Source organism: Pollicipes pollicipes, unplaced genomic scaffold, assembly GCF_011947565.3.
Source record: "Pollicipes pollicipes isolate AB1234 unplaced genomic scaffold, Ppol_2.1 Scaffold_4740;HRSCAF=5597_pilon_pilon_pilon, whole genome shotgun sequence".
Taxonomy (NCBI): Eukaryota; Metazoa; Arthropoda; class Thecostraca; order Pollicipedomorpha; family Pollicipedidae; genus Pollicipes; species Pollicipes pollicipes.
The window spans coordinates 10227662-10240646 of record NW_023596545.1 but is presented as its reverse complement, the minus strand read 5'-3'; the positions used below and the strand labels follow the sequence as shown (position 1 = coordinate 10240646).

The 12985-nt window shown below is 53.0% G+C and overlaps 2 protein-coding genes and 1 long non-coding RNA gene across 3 annotated transcripts in view; all 3 read left to right on the top strand.

Annotated features, from left to right (window-relative positions):
• Positions 1-30: 30 nt before the first annotated feature.
• Positions 31-1783, top strand: LOC119099108 (uncharacterized). The gene is made up of 3 exons (XR_005094306.1): positions 31-157; positions 1193-1285; positions 1698-1783. It is a non-coding gene; the product is annotated as an uncharacterized LOC119099108 (long non-coding RNA).
• A 491-nt stretch (positions 1784-2274) lies between these two features.
• Positions 2275-12985, top strand: part of LOC119099027 (zinc finger protein 420) — a 14768-nt gene continuing 4057 nt past the window's right edge. Inside the window, exons 1-8 of the mRNA XM_037222073.1 lie at positions 2275-2334; positions 3299-3381; positions 3811-4769; positions 9401-9470; positions 9854-10000; positions 11082-11194; positions 11864-12020; positions 12733-12822. Of these exons, the coding sequence (XP_037077968.1) occupies positions 3352-3381; positions 3811-4769; positions 9401-9470; positions 9854-10000; positions 11082-11194; positions 11864-12020; positions 12733-12822 (1566 nt within the window). The 5' untranslated portion in view covers positions 2275-2334; positions 3299-3351. The remainder of the gene's footprint in view (positions 2335-3298; positions 3382-3810; positions 4770-9400; positions 9471-9853; positions 10001-11081; positions 11195-11863; positions 12021-12732; positions 12823-12985) is intronic.
• LOC119099026 (Hermansky-Pudlak syndrome 1 protein homolog) overlaps positions 11126-12985 on the top strand; it is a 27793-nt gene continuing 25933 nt past the window's right edge. The window contains exons 1-2 of the mRNA XM_037222072.1: positions 11126-11194; positions 11864-12020. The gene's annotated coding sequence lies outside the window, so the exon portion shown is untranslated. The remainder of the gene's footprint in view (positions 11195-11863; positions 12021-12985) is intronic.

Genomic DNA, 12985 nt, shown 5'->3' with positions numbered 1-12985 from the left:
CCTCAGGCCATCTGTGTAGCGTAGGGCAGAGGGGACAGGGCACACATGCTTTGTCGCAACAGGTGGTGAATTGGTGATTATCTCTGATACGGCTTTGGTGCCGCGTGTGGCTTTTTAGCCGTGTCTACGCGGATAGCTGTGTGTTGATAACACAGAGGTACATGCCTGATCTGTTGTGCGTCTGATGCGTTTGTTTGGTAAGGTGGGGAAGTGTGCTTAGAACATCAGAATTATCAGATGTGATAAGTTGTCAAATTTTAAAGCTAAGTTATCTCCTTTGCTGCCGATGCAGGTGTTTTGTTGAGGTGGGAAGGGGTGTGTATAACATCATATTTATCAAACAAGTTATCAGATTTTGATGCCTGTCATTGGCCAGGCCCCAAAAATGCATGTTATGTTGAACATCTTCAGCATAGCAGTGACATCCTGGCCACAGGCTTGGACCATGTATGCTCTAAATTCAAGAGCCTTGAGTCTGGGATGTGGTCACCACAAATTTCAGTGTGTGAATAGGCAGTGTATTAAAAAACTGTTGTGGTGTGCAAGTGATTGTGAGCTGCTCCCTGGGTATGTTTTCAATTAAATATTTGAAAATTATGCACATTTTGACCCTTTCTGAATTTGGAGCATGGTACATCATACAAGCATGTGGGACTTTGTTAACTGGGCTATGGGTAGCACAGTTGTTCTTTTTTGTAAGTCCTGTTTCTTCAGGTAATTTGTTTTACATGTAAAGAGTGCTCAAACTATCGTGGTTGTCCATTTTCTTAAAGGTATCAGTAGGTCATCCTAACTGAAGCAGTCTGTGATGAATTAACATGAATAACTTAGTTTTGTCATTATTGGATCAGCATGTGACCCATTCAAGAAGATGGTCCCTTGCCATTGCGATCAAACTTCACTAGTAATCATATGTGTCATATGAGCACACCATGTCCATGGCACAACTGCATGATGAGGTAAGTGGTGGTTTGCATTTGATTAATATTGGTTTTTCCATGTTTTGATGATGGAGAATTTAGGTGTGTGGGAGATTGGCACTGGTGAAGGCCTCTCCATTGACCCAAGTCATTAGAATGTTGAATAATGGTATGTTAAGATGTTTTAAGTTTTGTATGAAGGGTGCAAAACTTGTGTTCTCTTGCATCATTAAAAATCTCAGGTTATCTAATGTCTTCATTATTATTGCCAGGTTGACACTGAAGAATGACATAATACTGCAAGATTTTGTGTGTAACAATTTTTAATTTTCATTAAACAGCATAAGCTGCTCTTGATGTGTGAGGTAAGTTGCCTTTCAGCAAAATTACAATAAGTATGCCAGTTCTTGGCACAGAGTGCTTGTGTTATGTTTTTTGCAGGTCTATTATTCATGTAAGTTTATGTAAACCCTTTTATAAGATATTATGACACAGCTTATGTTAGTCTTCTGATATTAAAATAAGTACCAGTATGTTGCAAATACCAGTTGCTTTGACTGGTATTTGCAGCATCTTTCCCTTAATTACACACAGTATGCCCACCCACTGATCTATGTATGAGATCTTGAACATCATCATTCATCATAAGCAATACTTAGAACCAAAGCCATACTCAATCTACTATGTTACCATAGATTGCACTATTATCATGCCATGCAATATTCGGTGTGCCCACATGGCATCAGTGTTTAGTGTTTCCTCTCCATGTGGTGGCAGGGCAGCGCAGTGGCGAGTACGAGCATGGCGCCGGCCGGGCCGGCCTGCCTGGTTTGCGACGCCGTCTGGTCGCCGCCGCACCGCAGCGTCCGCCAGCTGACCGCGCGGCTCTCGCGGCGTCCGTTCAGCGGCCTGCTGGGCGAGCTGGCGGGCACGCCGCCGCCGCGCCAGGCCGTGCTCTGCCTCGCCTGCTCACGCCTCGTCCACGAGCTGGACGAGCTGCAGTCGCGCGCCGACGGACTGCGCCGCCAGCTGCGGCGCGCCCTCGACCAGAGCGCGCGCAGTCGCGGCCGGCGGCCGGCGGCGGGCCACGGCGAGGAGGCAGAGGCGCCTGCCGCAGAAGACGAGGCGGCGGGGGAAGAGGCGCTGGGCGGCGCCTGCCCGCCTGATGAGAAGGCGAACACCTGCGGCTCGACGGAGCCGCCGCCGCCGGCTGCAGGGGAGCTCCCGGGCGATGCAGGGGGCGTTGGAGTGGCTGCCACTGCGGACCTGCCCAGCGGCGAGGCGCCGTCCCGGGACGCCTCTGCCGGGGTGGGACCGGCACCGGCTGCCGAACAGCCCGACGCCGCTGAGACGGACCGGCCGCGGGGGCCGACCGACCAGCACCAGGCGACAGGACCCGGCGGCACGTTCAGCGGTACGATCCGGTTGACGGCGCGACCTAAGCGTTGAGTGATGTTTTGTGATCTCTAGTGTCTAACCAGTTATGCATCAAAACATCTAATGCATCGAAACGTGTAATGTATCAGAACACCTAATGCGTCAAGACCTCTAGTTTACTGCAACACCTAATATATTGTTACACATAAGGGCACTGGTAGTGAAGGGGCTAAGCTGTACCTCCGGGAGGCAAATAGGAGGCACCGGATCTACTTCGCCGCGGTACCCGCTCTCCCTGTCGGGGTGAAACGCAAGCGACACTAGATGCGTCAGCAGCTGAGTGCACCGCAATGACACACTAAAGGCAGGAACCCAATACATGAAAACACCTAATGTCTCACAGTCTCTAGTTTAAGACGATGACACGGGCCAAGGTCAACGGTTTTCGACCTCAGGCAGTAGGGGCCACCGCCGACTAGTGGGTTTACCAAAGTCTACAAAGAAGTGTCAGTGGAGAGCCGTTAGAAACACATTTGGGGAAAGTTAGATTGCCAAGCCCTCTGCTCGCTCATTTACCAGTTATTTATGCAGATCAACCCCGGATCCGAATAGTATGTAACGGAAGGGATCAAAAGCATGAGACCGACATGATTGTGTATCGAAAGTAGCTAGATTACAGTAAACGTAACTTAGAGCGCATTGGAAAATGATGAATTGAGAATCATCTTTCGGTTGGAACAGCAGAGCATAGATCGAAGCACAAAATGTTTCATCAAAGCATGTACGATTATCTGGCAGGAACCATGGATAATTACCCAGCAGGAATCTTGGTTGATTATCCAAAACGGATCGTGGGTCATGAACCATGATGTCGGCCGAATGGTCTGACCCGCTCAGGCTGATCAGGGCTACAGATTGTTTCCATGCTGGGCTGTTTTCCTGGTACTCTTGACGTTCGCTGTATGCCCGTCGTGCCTCTTGCTGATGTCCCATGTTTGCAGAGTGCCGTGTGCCCGGAGGCGGTATCGCCGTGAAGGTAGAGGGTGACGTGGAGATGGCATCAAAGCACACCGAAAAAGCTAAGGTAATGAAAGCTCCTGTATACGGATTGGTCGCAAATGATGCATCCAGTGATCCTGTGCCATCATCTTGTTTGAAAGCATACTCAATCGCATGTATCCGATCTTGCTTATGTGACATCCCTTGTCATGGGTTTTTCCGTTTGGCGTTCGTGTTAGCGCAGGTCCTTTGCTTGTGGTGGGTAATGAGTGTGTGTGAATTGTATATTAGTGCATTGCTTATCGAATTACATGTATTATTGTGTACACATTGGAATAGAATATTGCCGACAGCAGTCACCACGTTTGCAATAGCTTTTGTTTAATTACTGCTGGCATTCGCCGCACATGCGTCTTTTTCCATGTTACCACGTTTGACTGGGTATCGTGAACTGTTCGTTGTGTTTCTATCGCCGTGTGCTCGACTCTTCACCTCACTCTCGGCTGTCCCGCAGGCTCCGAGTGCGCGAGGCGCGGCGAAGCAGTCGCGGCCGGCGCGCGCGCGCCAGCCGGACCCGGCGCTGTGGCGGCGCGTGGACGGTCCTAGCCCCTATCAGTGCGTGCTCTGCCACAAGCAGTTCCAGTACCTGGCGAGCATCAAGATACACGCGCGCACGCACACGGGCGAGAAGCCGCACGGCTGTGACGTATGCGGCCGCCAGTTCGCGCTGCTTTCGACGCTGACCAATCACCGGCGCCTGCACTCGGGAGACAAGCCGTTCAAGTGCGACGACTGCGGCCGCGCGTTCGCGCAGCAGTCCTACCTGTGCGTGCACAAGCGCGTGCACTCGACCGACAAGCCGTTCTGCTGCGAGCAGTGCGGCAAGACCTTCAAGCAGGCCTATTACCTCAACATCCACAAGCGCTTCCACTCGGGCGAGAAGCCCTACAAGTGCGACGACTGTGGTAAGGGCTTCGCCACGGTCTCCAACTTTTACAAGCACCAGCGCGGCCATCGCGGCGAGCGCCAGTTCTGCTGCGAGCAGTGCGGCAAGACGTTCCGAGAGCACTGCCAGCTGCGCGACCACCGGCGCGTGCACACCGGGGAGAGGCCCTTCTCCTGCGACGTGTGCGGCATGACGTTCACCTTGGCCAAGATCCTGGCGCGCCACGCCCGCCTGCATACCGGCGAGAAGCCGTACGTTTGCGCCGCTTGCGGCAAGGCCTTCAGCCGCAGCGAGAATCTGCGCGACCACGCGAAAGTGCACGAGACGCACGAGGTGCCCGCGGCGCCGTCCGTGCCGCCGCCGGCCGCCGGCGACGACCGCTACTACATGGTGAACGTGATGCCGGTGACGGACGTGCAGGAGGCGCTGGCCTGGCCGCTGGAGGTGTACCGCACCGAGACGGGCGTCACCGTGTACAAGACGCTGGCCGAGGATGGCGCGGCGCTCTACCAGACGGAGACGGGGAGGTGTTCCGGGAAATGGCCGGCGCCGTGGAGCTGGCCGCCCCCGACAGCGGCCTGTTCGCCGCCGCCGAGCACGGAGAGTCCGCCGAGCCAGCCACGCCGCCGGTGCTGCCCGCTTACGACGGGCTCGGCATCTGATCGCGGTTGGTGCGCCAGTCCAGGCGGCGCGCTGCCGACTGGGCAGCCTCTGTGCGTGTGGGTCCACTCCTCGCAGGGCCGTCGGCGCCCCAGACAGGTGCCGTGGGCCGCACCGCCGCCTGAGGTTTCGTTTCGTCATCTCGCAGGGCCGCGCCGAAGGACGTGTGAGGTGTGAGGTGGGCGAACGCGTGAGACTGGTCGGTATCCGTCCCCGGGACACGATGACGGGTACACCCCTGCTGATGGGACAGGCGCTGGCTGACCCCTGCTCATGGCACAGGCGCCTGAGACTGACCGTCGCTGGACTTCTGTGGACGGGAGCTCCGCCGGCGGTAGGCTCGCCTGTATAACGGCGCTCCTGCGCGACGCCGGAGCGTCACGCAGCTACAAGCGGCAGCTGCCTGTGTCGTGCGGTCACCTGTCGTGAAGTTGGGGCCGTGTGGGCCTTGTCTTTTCCTGAGGGCTGGGTTTTGGGTGCACCACGTGTATCGGCGGCTGCTGTGAGTGCAGACCGGGGGCGGCTTGTCGTTGAAGCCCCAATGGTTCCTGGCGTCTCGTGCTCTTATGACCGGTGCTGTGAAGAGACGGCCTTGGGCTCGCGAAAGAAGGGTGAAAATGAAGCACGCCGCTCTGCGCTTTTGCAACTTCTGCATCGTGTAGTTCCTTACTGTTGTCGTCCGATCCTCAGGATACGAACTGAACGTTCAGCTATTGTACACTGTTGGTTGGTTTTGGGTGTGCAGGTGATAGATACATGGACGTTGTATGCTGCGTGAATAACTGTATTTTGAAGTTTTGACCTAATGTCATAGTGCGTAGGGATGTTTTTCTATGGTGCATTGCTGTCTCACTTCAATCTGAACGTGTGTGCGGATGTAAGTTACTTTAATGCGTGGAGGCCATCTAAAAAAGAGACCGGGTTCCTAGCAGCCTTCGGTTGGGCCAGAACGTGGTCGCTCATCCAGTGATCTCTATGTGCCTTCCAGTGCCGGTCGATATTCTTACGTTGTCACGGGTGTGCTGTTAGAAGTGCCGCCGGCTGCGCCCGTGTGACCCGCATCTGCGAGCCGCTAGCCACGTCGCGCGACCTGTGATCTGCGCAGAGCTGATCGCTGCCTGTGCGGACGATCTTTGCGCGGCTCGTGGTCGCTGATGGCGGTGGCAGCAGCTGCTGACCGAGGCCGTGATCTCCGGAAGTGTGGGCGTGGAATGCGAGACGGGCGTCACTGTACAGATCTCGCGGCAAGTTATCCCCGTGCAACGCTCATGTATATTTTGTACCTGTTGGCGACAAAGCGCATCATTTAGACTGCACTTAATACAATGTATGCTCATCTCGCTACATTCTGAATTGGTGCTGGCACAATTGAGAGAACAGTGCTATTGATTTACTGTTAGAAAAGCGGAAGGGCATTCGGAGGTTCGGTGCGACCATTTGAAAGCCACCGTTGCGCCTGTGGTGTAAGGAAACGCTGTGAGGTCGCCTAGGCAGGAATTCAAATTCATGCCTCGTTCTTGCGCTGTGGATCATAGGTCATGTGGGGGGGTGGGGGGGGGAGGCACCGTGTGAGACCACGCACTGGCGGCGCAGATCGCTCGACACCCACGGTGCTTCCAGCGCCCATCATATTTGTCACAGCGCCTAGCGAACCCATGTTATCTTGTTTAACTCAACTGAAACTCGAGTATTTGGTAGCACTGTAGATGAGTACATTTAATGCGCAACTGGTACACAACACCTGAACGGGCTGCATCGCCTTGTTTATGTATCGTCATGGATTGCGTAACATCGAAATATCGCCTTGCGTCGGAGCTCTTGAGTGTTACGTTGGGAGGTCGGATCTCGTAGATAGGTGAGGTGGGTTTGTGGGCACCCTGCCCGATAAAAGTAGGCGCCGGGCCCTACACACGCCACGCACTGCGTATAAATGTACGGCACCCTATGGTGCGGTAGGTTTCTTCCCGTCCCTGTTCATATATCTAAGTACGGTGACAACGCACAACTGAGCAAAGGCTACCTGGGATAAAGGTTTAGGTATGTGATGTGGTGCAGGTGATGGCTGTTTATGTCATGCTGTGTTGCCTTACACGCACCCGGATGGCTGGTTGGATGCCCTTCGCTCAGATGGGGGGGGGGGGGGGTGGGATTTGACCACCTGAGATCTCAGGAATGAAGGGAGCTAGAGACACCAAATTTACAGCATGTGTTGGCCCATGCTGAAATCACTTAGGTTGAAGTTTAATATATTAAGGTCGCATCCTTTGGGTCAAATAAGGTCAATGTCAATAACTGGGTTGATCTCCAGAGTGCTCCCAGAACCCAGACAACTGTTCTAAGCAAAGGGTCCCATGCTTATTTGGGGGTTGGTGACCTTGTTTCACCTTTTCAATATAATGGTGACCAGAATGATACAAGACTGCTTTGAGTTTTGGACTTGAGTAATCAATAAAGATTATGATAGGTTGATATGATAGTTCCTAAAAACAAAATGTTGAGCTGGGTCATTTTGGGTCAGTGACCTATGCTGATCATTGATAAATTCATGGAAGATTACAATACAGTTTCTGTTATTAATGAATTGGAAGTGAGCCCCAGAAGCTACCCCAAGACAGCAAGCCTGGGAGTGATAAAAGAGATAAATGCTGGCCTTGGTCCAACCTTCAAAACTGACCTTTGGTCAATGGAATTTGTGCATTCATTTATTGTGTTGCCAAGTGAACTATCTCAGAGATGTGTGGCTTTATCTATCACTCTGTTGCTGCATCAGGTTGAATGATTTCCTAGAAGTTGACTTAGCATAATCCATAGCTTGACTTTGACCTGCTGTAATTCAGCAACCTCACAGGTTACATCTAAATTTTCAATACCAAATAATCCACTATTCAGTTGTCTACAGCTATGCAAAATCTGGTATATCCACACTGCCATTCTGAGACTTTCTGGAAAACCTTCAGGGGGTGGTCAATTTGACCCCAACTTAGGCATGTGTTAAGTGAGTTTTTGCTGTACCCAGACAGTGCTGTACCCAGGCAAAATATTTCATTGTACCTGGTCACAATCTTGGAGTACAAAATCTTGTGGCATACATTTTTCCAGGAAAGAGTGATTTTTCCAACATTGCCTGGGCATGTAACAGGATGTTTTTGGCACTAGAACAAGCTATGATTTTTATTTCTCCTACTTGGCTTTGATCATATAAACACAAACAAACACATGAATATGTGGGTATGGTGGTGGGGTGTAAACATGATTTATGACCACTTTTGGCATCGTTATATATATATATATATATATATATATATATATATATGCATTTTCCAATGCTGTTTGCCTGACTTACTATCACTTATTGAAAGTTACATGTTATTGGTGTCCTGCTTGACTGACAAATATCTTGCTCAGCACTTACAGTGTCTCTTGTATGTTTATGACAAGTAGGTTTAAGGCTTTCCAGAATGGTTTCCGAATGGCGCGGCGCACACACACCAAATTTTGCATAGCTATAGACAATTAAATAGTGGATCATTTGACTTGCAAAATTTAGATTACCTCGTAAGGTCACTGGCCTATGGCAGGTTAAAGTCAGGCCATGGTTTCAGCCGAGGCAATTTCTAGGTAATCCTTCAATCTGATCCAACAACAGAGTGTTAGATGAAGTCATACATCTGAGATGCTTTCTTGGGCAACACAACAATTGAATGAGCAAATTTCATTGGCCTAAGGTCAGGTATGAATGCCACACCAAGGTTAAAACCAACCTGTTTTGTTACTCTAGAGCTTGCTGTATGGGATAGTTTCTGGTGCTCATTCTGAGTTTATTGATAGCAGGAATTGCATTATGCATCTTACCTGGACTTCTTAAAGGTCAGAATAGGTCATTAACCTAGAATGACCCAGGTCAACATTTTGTTTTAGGAACATACTGCCTGGTGTAATCTTGTCGCTTAGTCAAGTGCAAATGCAGAGCAATCATGTATGATTTTGGTCACCTTGACCTTTAAAAGGTCAAAAGGTCCACTCACCTTTAGTGAGAATGTGACCTTTGCTTAGAATGCTTGTCTGGCTCTGGAGCACTTTGGAGACTAACCTGGAGCTGACCTCATTGACCTTTTTGATCTGAAAGTCATACCTAGGAACCCAAAACTTTGACCTAAGTAAGTTCACATGCAGGTCAACCACACCCTGTAAATTTAGTGGTGCCTAGCTTTCTTAGTTCCTGAATCCTCAGGAGGGGGGGGGGTCAAAGTGCCCCCCCCCCCCACCCGAGCAAAGGGTATCTACACGGCCATCCGGATGCGTGTAACCTCAGTCATATTTTGCAGATTGGGGAAGGTTAATAACATTGAAGAAGTGGAATTCCGTTTTACATTTAGGCTATTGACTGCTCCCAATTTCAGACACAGTGCTCCATCTCGTTTTGGCTGCTGCAAACCAATGCTCGGCGTCCATCATCTTCGACCGGCTGAATGATGTGGTGTTCTCGCACGGCGATGAGCTGTTTTGAGCAGCACATCCGCGGCATGTCGGCCCGCAACAGTCTCTTCTACCCGGCCTGGTCTGAGACGGTCAGTGCCATCAGTATGCCTTTGTGTTACTGCCAGTGTGGCCACCCTACCCCTGCTTATCGTCGTTGTGCCCACCCTTGCCCCTCTTGTATTGCTGCGGTTCCACCCCCACCCTTGTGCACTGCCACCATGCCACCAGCCCCTGCGTACTATCGTGCTGCCCGGTCCCTGCGTAATGCCGCTGTTCCATCCCCGCCCCCGTGTGATGCCGCTGGTGCCACCCCTGCCCCTGTGGTTCCTGTGTGCTGCCGCCGTGCCACCCCCGCCCGTGTGCTGCCGCTGTTCCACCCCGCTCTTATGTACTGTCGCTGTGCTACCCCGCCCCCGTGTGCAGCCGTGCTGCGCCTCAGCGTGTCACGCGCTGACCGTCTACCGTCCGTCAGGTGCCGGAGACGCGCAGCGAGCGGGCCGACGTGCTGGTGCAGCTGTTCTCGCCGTTCCTCGCCTCGCAACGCATCATGGGCCTGGAGTTCCACGACCCGTACAGCTGCATCGAGTGCGAGAACGGCCTGCTCATGGTGTTCTCTGAGGTGGGCACGCCGCTGTCTGTTCTAGCACGAGTCCATCTGCAGAGAAACTGAATGGAAAGGTGACAATGGAGGGAGGGGTAAAGGGTGGCATTTGTATGAGTGGAACGGCAACTAACAACTTACCAATGCCAAACCGGGTTTGTCGAAAGCTGGCGCCCTGAAAGCGCTGAAAGGATGAGCGCCAAAATGAGCGAGAGCAGGACAAGGTGCGTGGTGTGGTGCCGTGCCAGCGGTCTTAGCGGGTGAGGGTGTAGCGGGCTCACTCGTAGGGTAGGAGCGATGGCGCCGCGGTGCCTCGGTCAGATATGTGGCCTCAGCTAATCTGTGCATATAGTTGCTGCTGCTTTGTGTATGTTTCGCTGTCGCTATGTGGAAGCCTGTGCACAAAAATATGTTGAGTGATAGCTGTGATATAGCAGGACCACAGGCATTGGTGTGATAATGGTTCGGATCAGGGGCGCAGCCGGATCTCCGAAGGAAGCCCGGGGGGGGGGGGGGGCATGTGAGTAATGCATTCGCCGATGAAAAAACTTCTGTCGGGAATCATCTAAAGTGGAAACGTCGTGTGGGCTCTGCCACCCCCCCTGTAGAGCTGCGCTCCTGGTGCCAATACTGTAATGCTGGACCAGCAAGTAAGTACATGTGAAAACACGCTGCACGATTGCGAATGTGGTAGTTATCGTATGCCGCCTGCAAAAGAGTGTACTTTTGCAAATGCTGCAGGTCAAATCTATTAGTAACCCTCGTGCATCTCCGTCTGATAGGCTTTGAAGTCAAACTATGGCTCTTGGTATGGGCAATGCTGGGACGTTGATGTAGGAATTCATTATGTTCTTCCGAGGCTGTACGGCAAAAGTTGTGCTATTGTCAAAATCTACCGTGAATACAATAAGCTGGGTTGCACGAATATATTTGTTATAAATATATCATTAAATTTACCATTTGCGCGAGCAGTATCTACTAAGGTTGATGTGACAGAAACCAGACCAGGAAACGAGACTTTATATAAACCCTCTCTTCGAGAGAGCTGTTCAGCTGCTCACCACTCTGAGCATGCCACGCATATCGACTCTTCCGGCAGTTACCTGACGTACCAGTTCCTGTGCCTGTGCCAGCACTCCAGCTCTCGCCGAGGAAGTACATCTCGGTGGCGGTCAGCCTCGCCAAGCTGCTCTGCGGGCCTGTTCTGACCAGGTGGGTACTGTTACACGCCGTCGGCTGAGGGGGAGAGCCGAACCGTGATAACGTATGCCGTCCCATGAGACGGACGAGAGCGGGAGCGGATCGGCGATACGGTGGTGGTGCTGAGCGCCGCCACTGTGACGTTTTTTGCAATATTTTCGTCGCAAAAAGTGGCATTGAAAAACGACAGAGTGGCCTATGATTGTCACATTTTTTTTCGCCGTGATTCATCTTCTAAGCGTTAAATTGTAAGCTTCTAAACGGCTAGCGCACAGCCTGTTTGGGCATCATTGTGGCAAAATGTAGCCACTTGGATGGCAGGAATATCGATATTTTGTCCGTGCCATCGTGTCCGGCTGGGCGGCCACTGCCTGTTGCTCCTCCCCTTACTGAAGACTGGCCGATCAGTGTTGAGCCGGACGGCGGCCAGCCTCTCATCTAGGCGCCACGGGCTTTGAAGTTCGGCCGGGCAGGTCATGTGTCAGAGCTTGGGGTCAGAGAACAACATATTTAGCAGCCAATGAAGTGTTGCGCGCGTAAGGGACGCCGCGGAGCCAGATTCTTATAGAATGTGTTTATATTTACACTCTGCACACTCAAATGGATGTTATTTGGGACGCGCCCCGGGGGCCGTCCGTGCCAAGAGCCCAGGCCTCTGCTGATGCCACCATCTGCTGGCAGACTCAAGTCGAGCGACGCCTCGCTCTCGCGCCAGCTGGCCGACATGCTCACCTCCTACTGCGAGCTGCAGCGCAGCAGCCAGGCCTACCACGTGGAGGCCGTGGAGCGGCTCATCATCGGCGACGACGTCCAGAACAAGATGGTCTCCGTGCTGCAGGTGCGGGCGGCGACAGCGGCGCCGCCTGTTCGGCCGGCGCGGCCAGAGGCGGCGCTGCTGGCGCCGGGGCCGGCCGCGCCGGTGGCGGGGCTCAGTGCCGCGCCGCTCGACTGGGAGGACGGCGGGGTGATGGGAGGCGGTCTGATTGGCTGTTCCGGCAAGGAGAGTCTGGCCTGTCCCCACCTCTGCGCCTTGTGTTTCATGCGTGGCAGCTGCTGGTTATTGGTCCTTGTGATGAGCAATGCTGCTGAGATGACCCACTTTATCAGTGATGCTATTTGTGCAGTTATCAGTCACCAGTGCTTGTGGGCTTCAGTGATGCAGTCAAAGTGGCATGCCTGTAAGTTTTGTCTCCTGTGTTGTGATGGTTTGTGATGCTTTGTTGGCTAGTGACTAGTCCCTGTGTTGCAGTGGGTGGTGACCTGTCCCTGTGTTGCAGTGGGTGGTGACCTGCCCCTCTGTTGCAGCAGGTGGTTTCTGGTTCATGTGGTAGCGAGTGGTGACTGGACCCTTGTGTTGAAGCGGGTGGTGAATGGTCCCTGTGTTGCAGCGGGTGGTGACTGGTCCGCGTTGTAGCGGGTGGTGACCTACCCCTGCGTTGCAGCAGGTGGTGACTGGTTCATGTGGTAGCGAGTGGTGGCCTACCCCTGCGTTGCAGCAGGTGGTGACTGGTTCATGTGGTAGTGAGTGGTGACTGGTCCCTGTGTTGCAGCGGGTGGTGACCGGTCTGCCGTCGGGGCCGCGCGCCCACGCCTTCCTGGCCGTGGACAGCACGCTGGTGAGCCTGTACTCGGGCCGCCAGGTGGCCGAACTGTCACCGGCGTCGTTTTCTCCACCTGCTGCTGCTGGTCAACGCCCTGAAGCCCAGCGACGCGCCTACTGACGATGGGGGTCCGGCCTCGGGCTGGAGGGGTGGGACGCTCTGGTGGTCCAGCCGTGCTTCGCCTCTTGTCTATGTCTTCCGC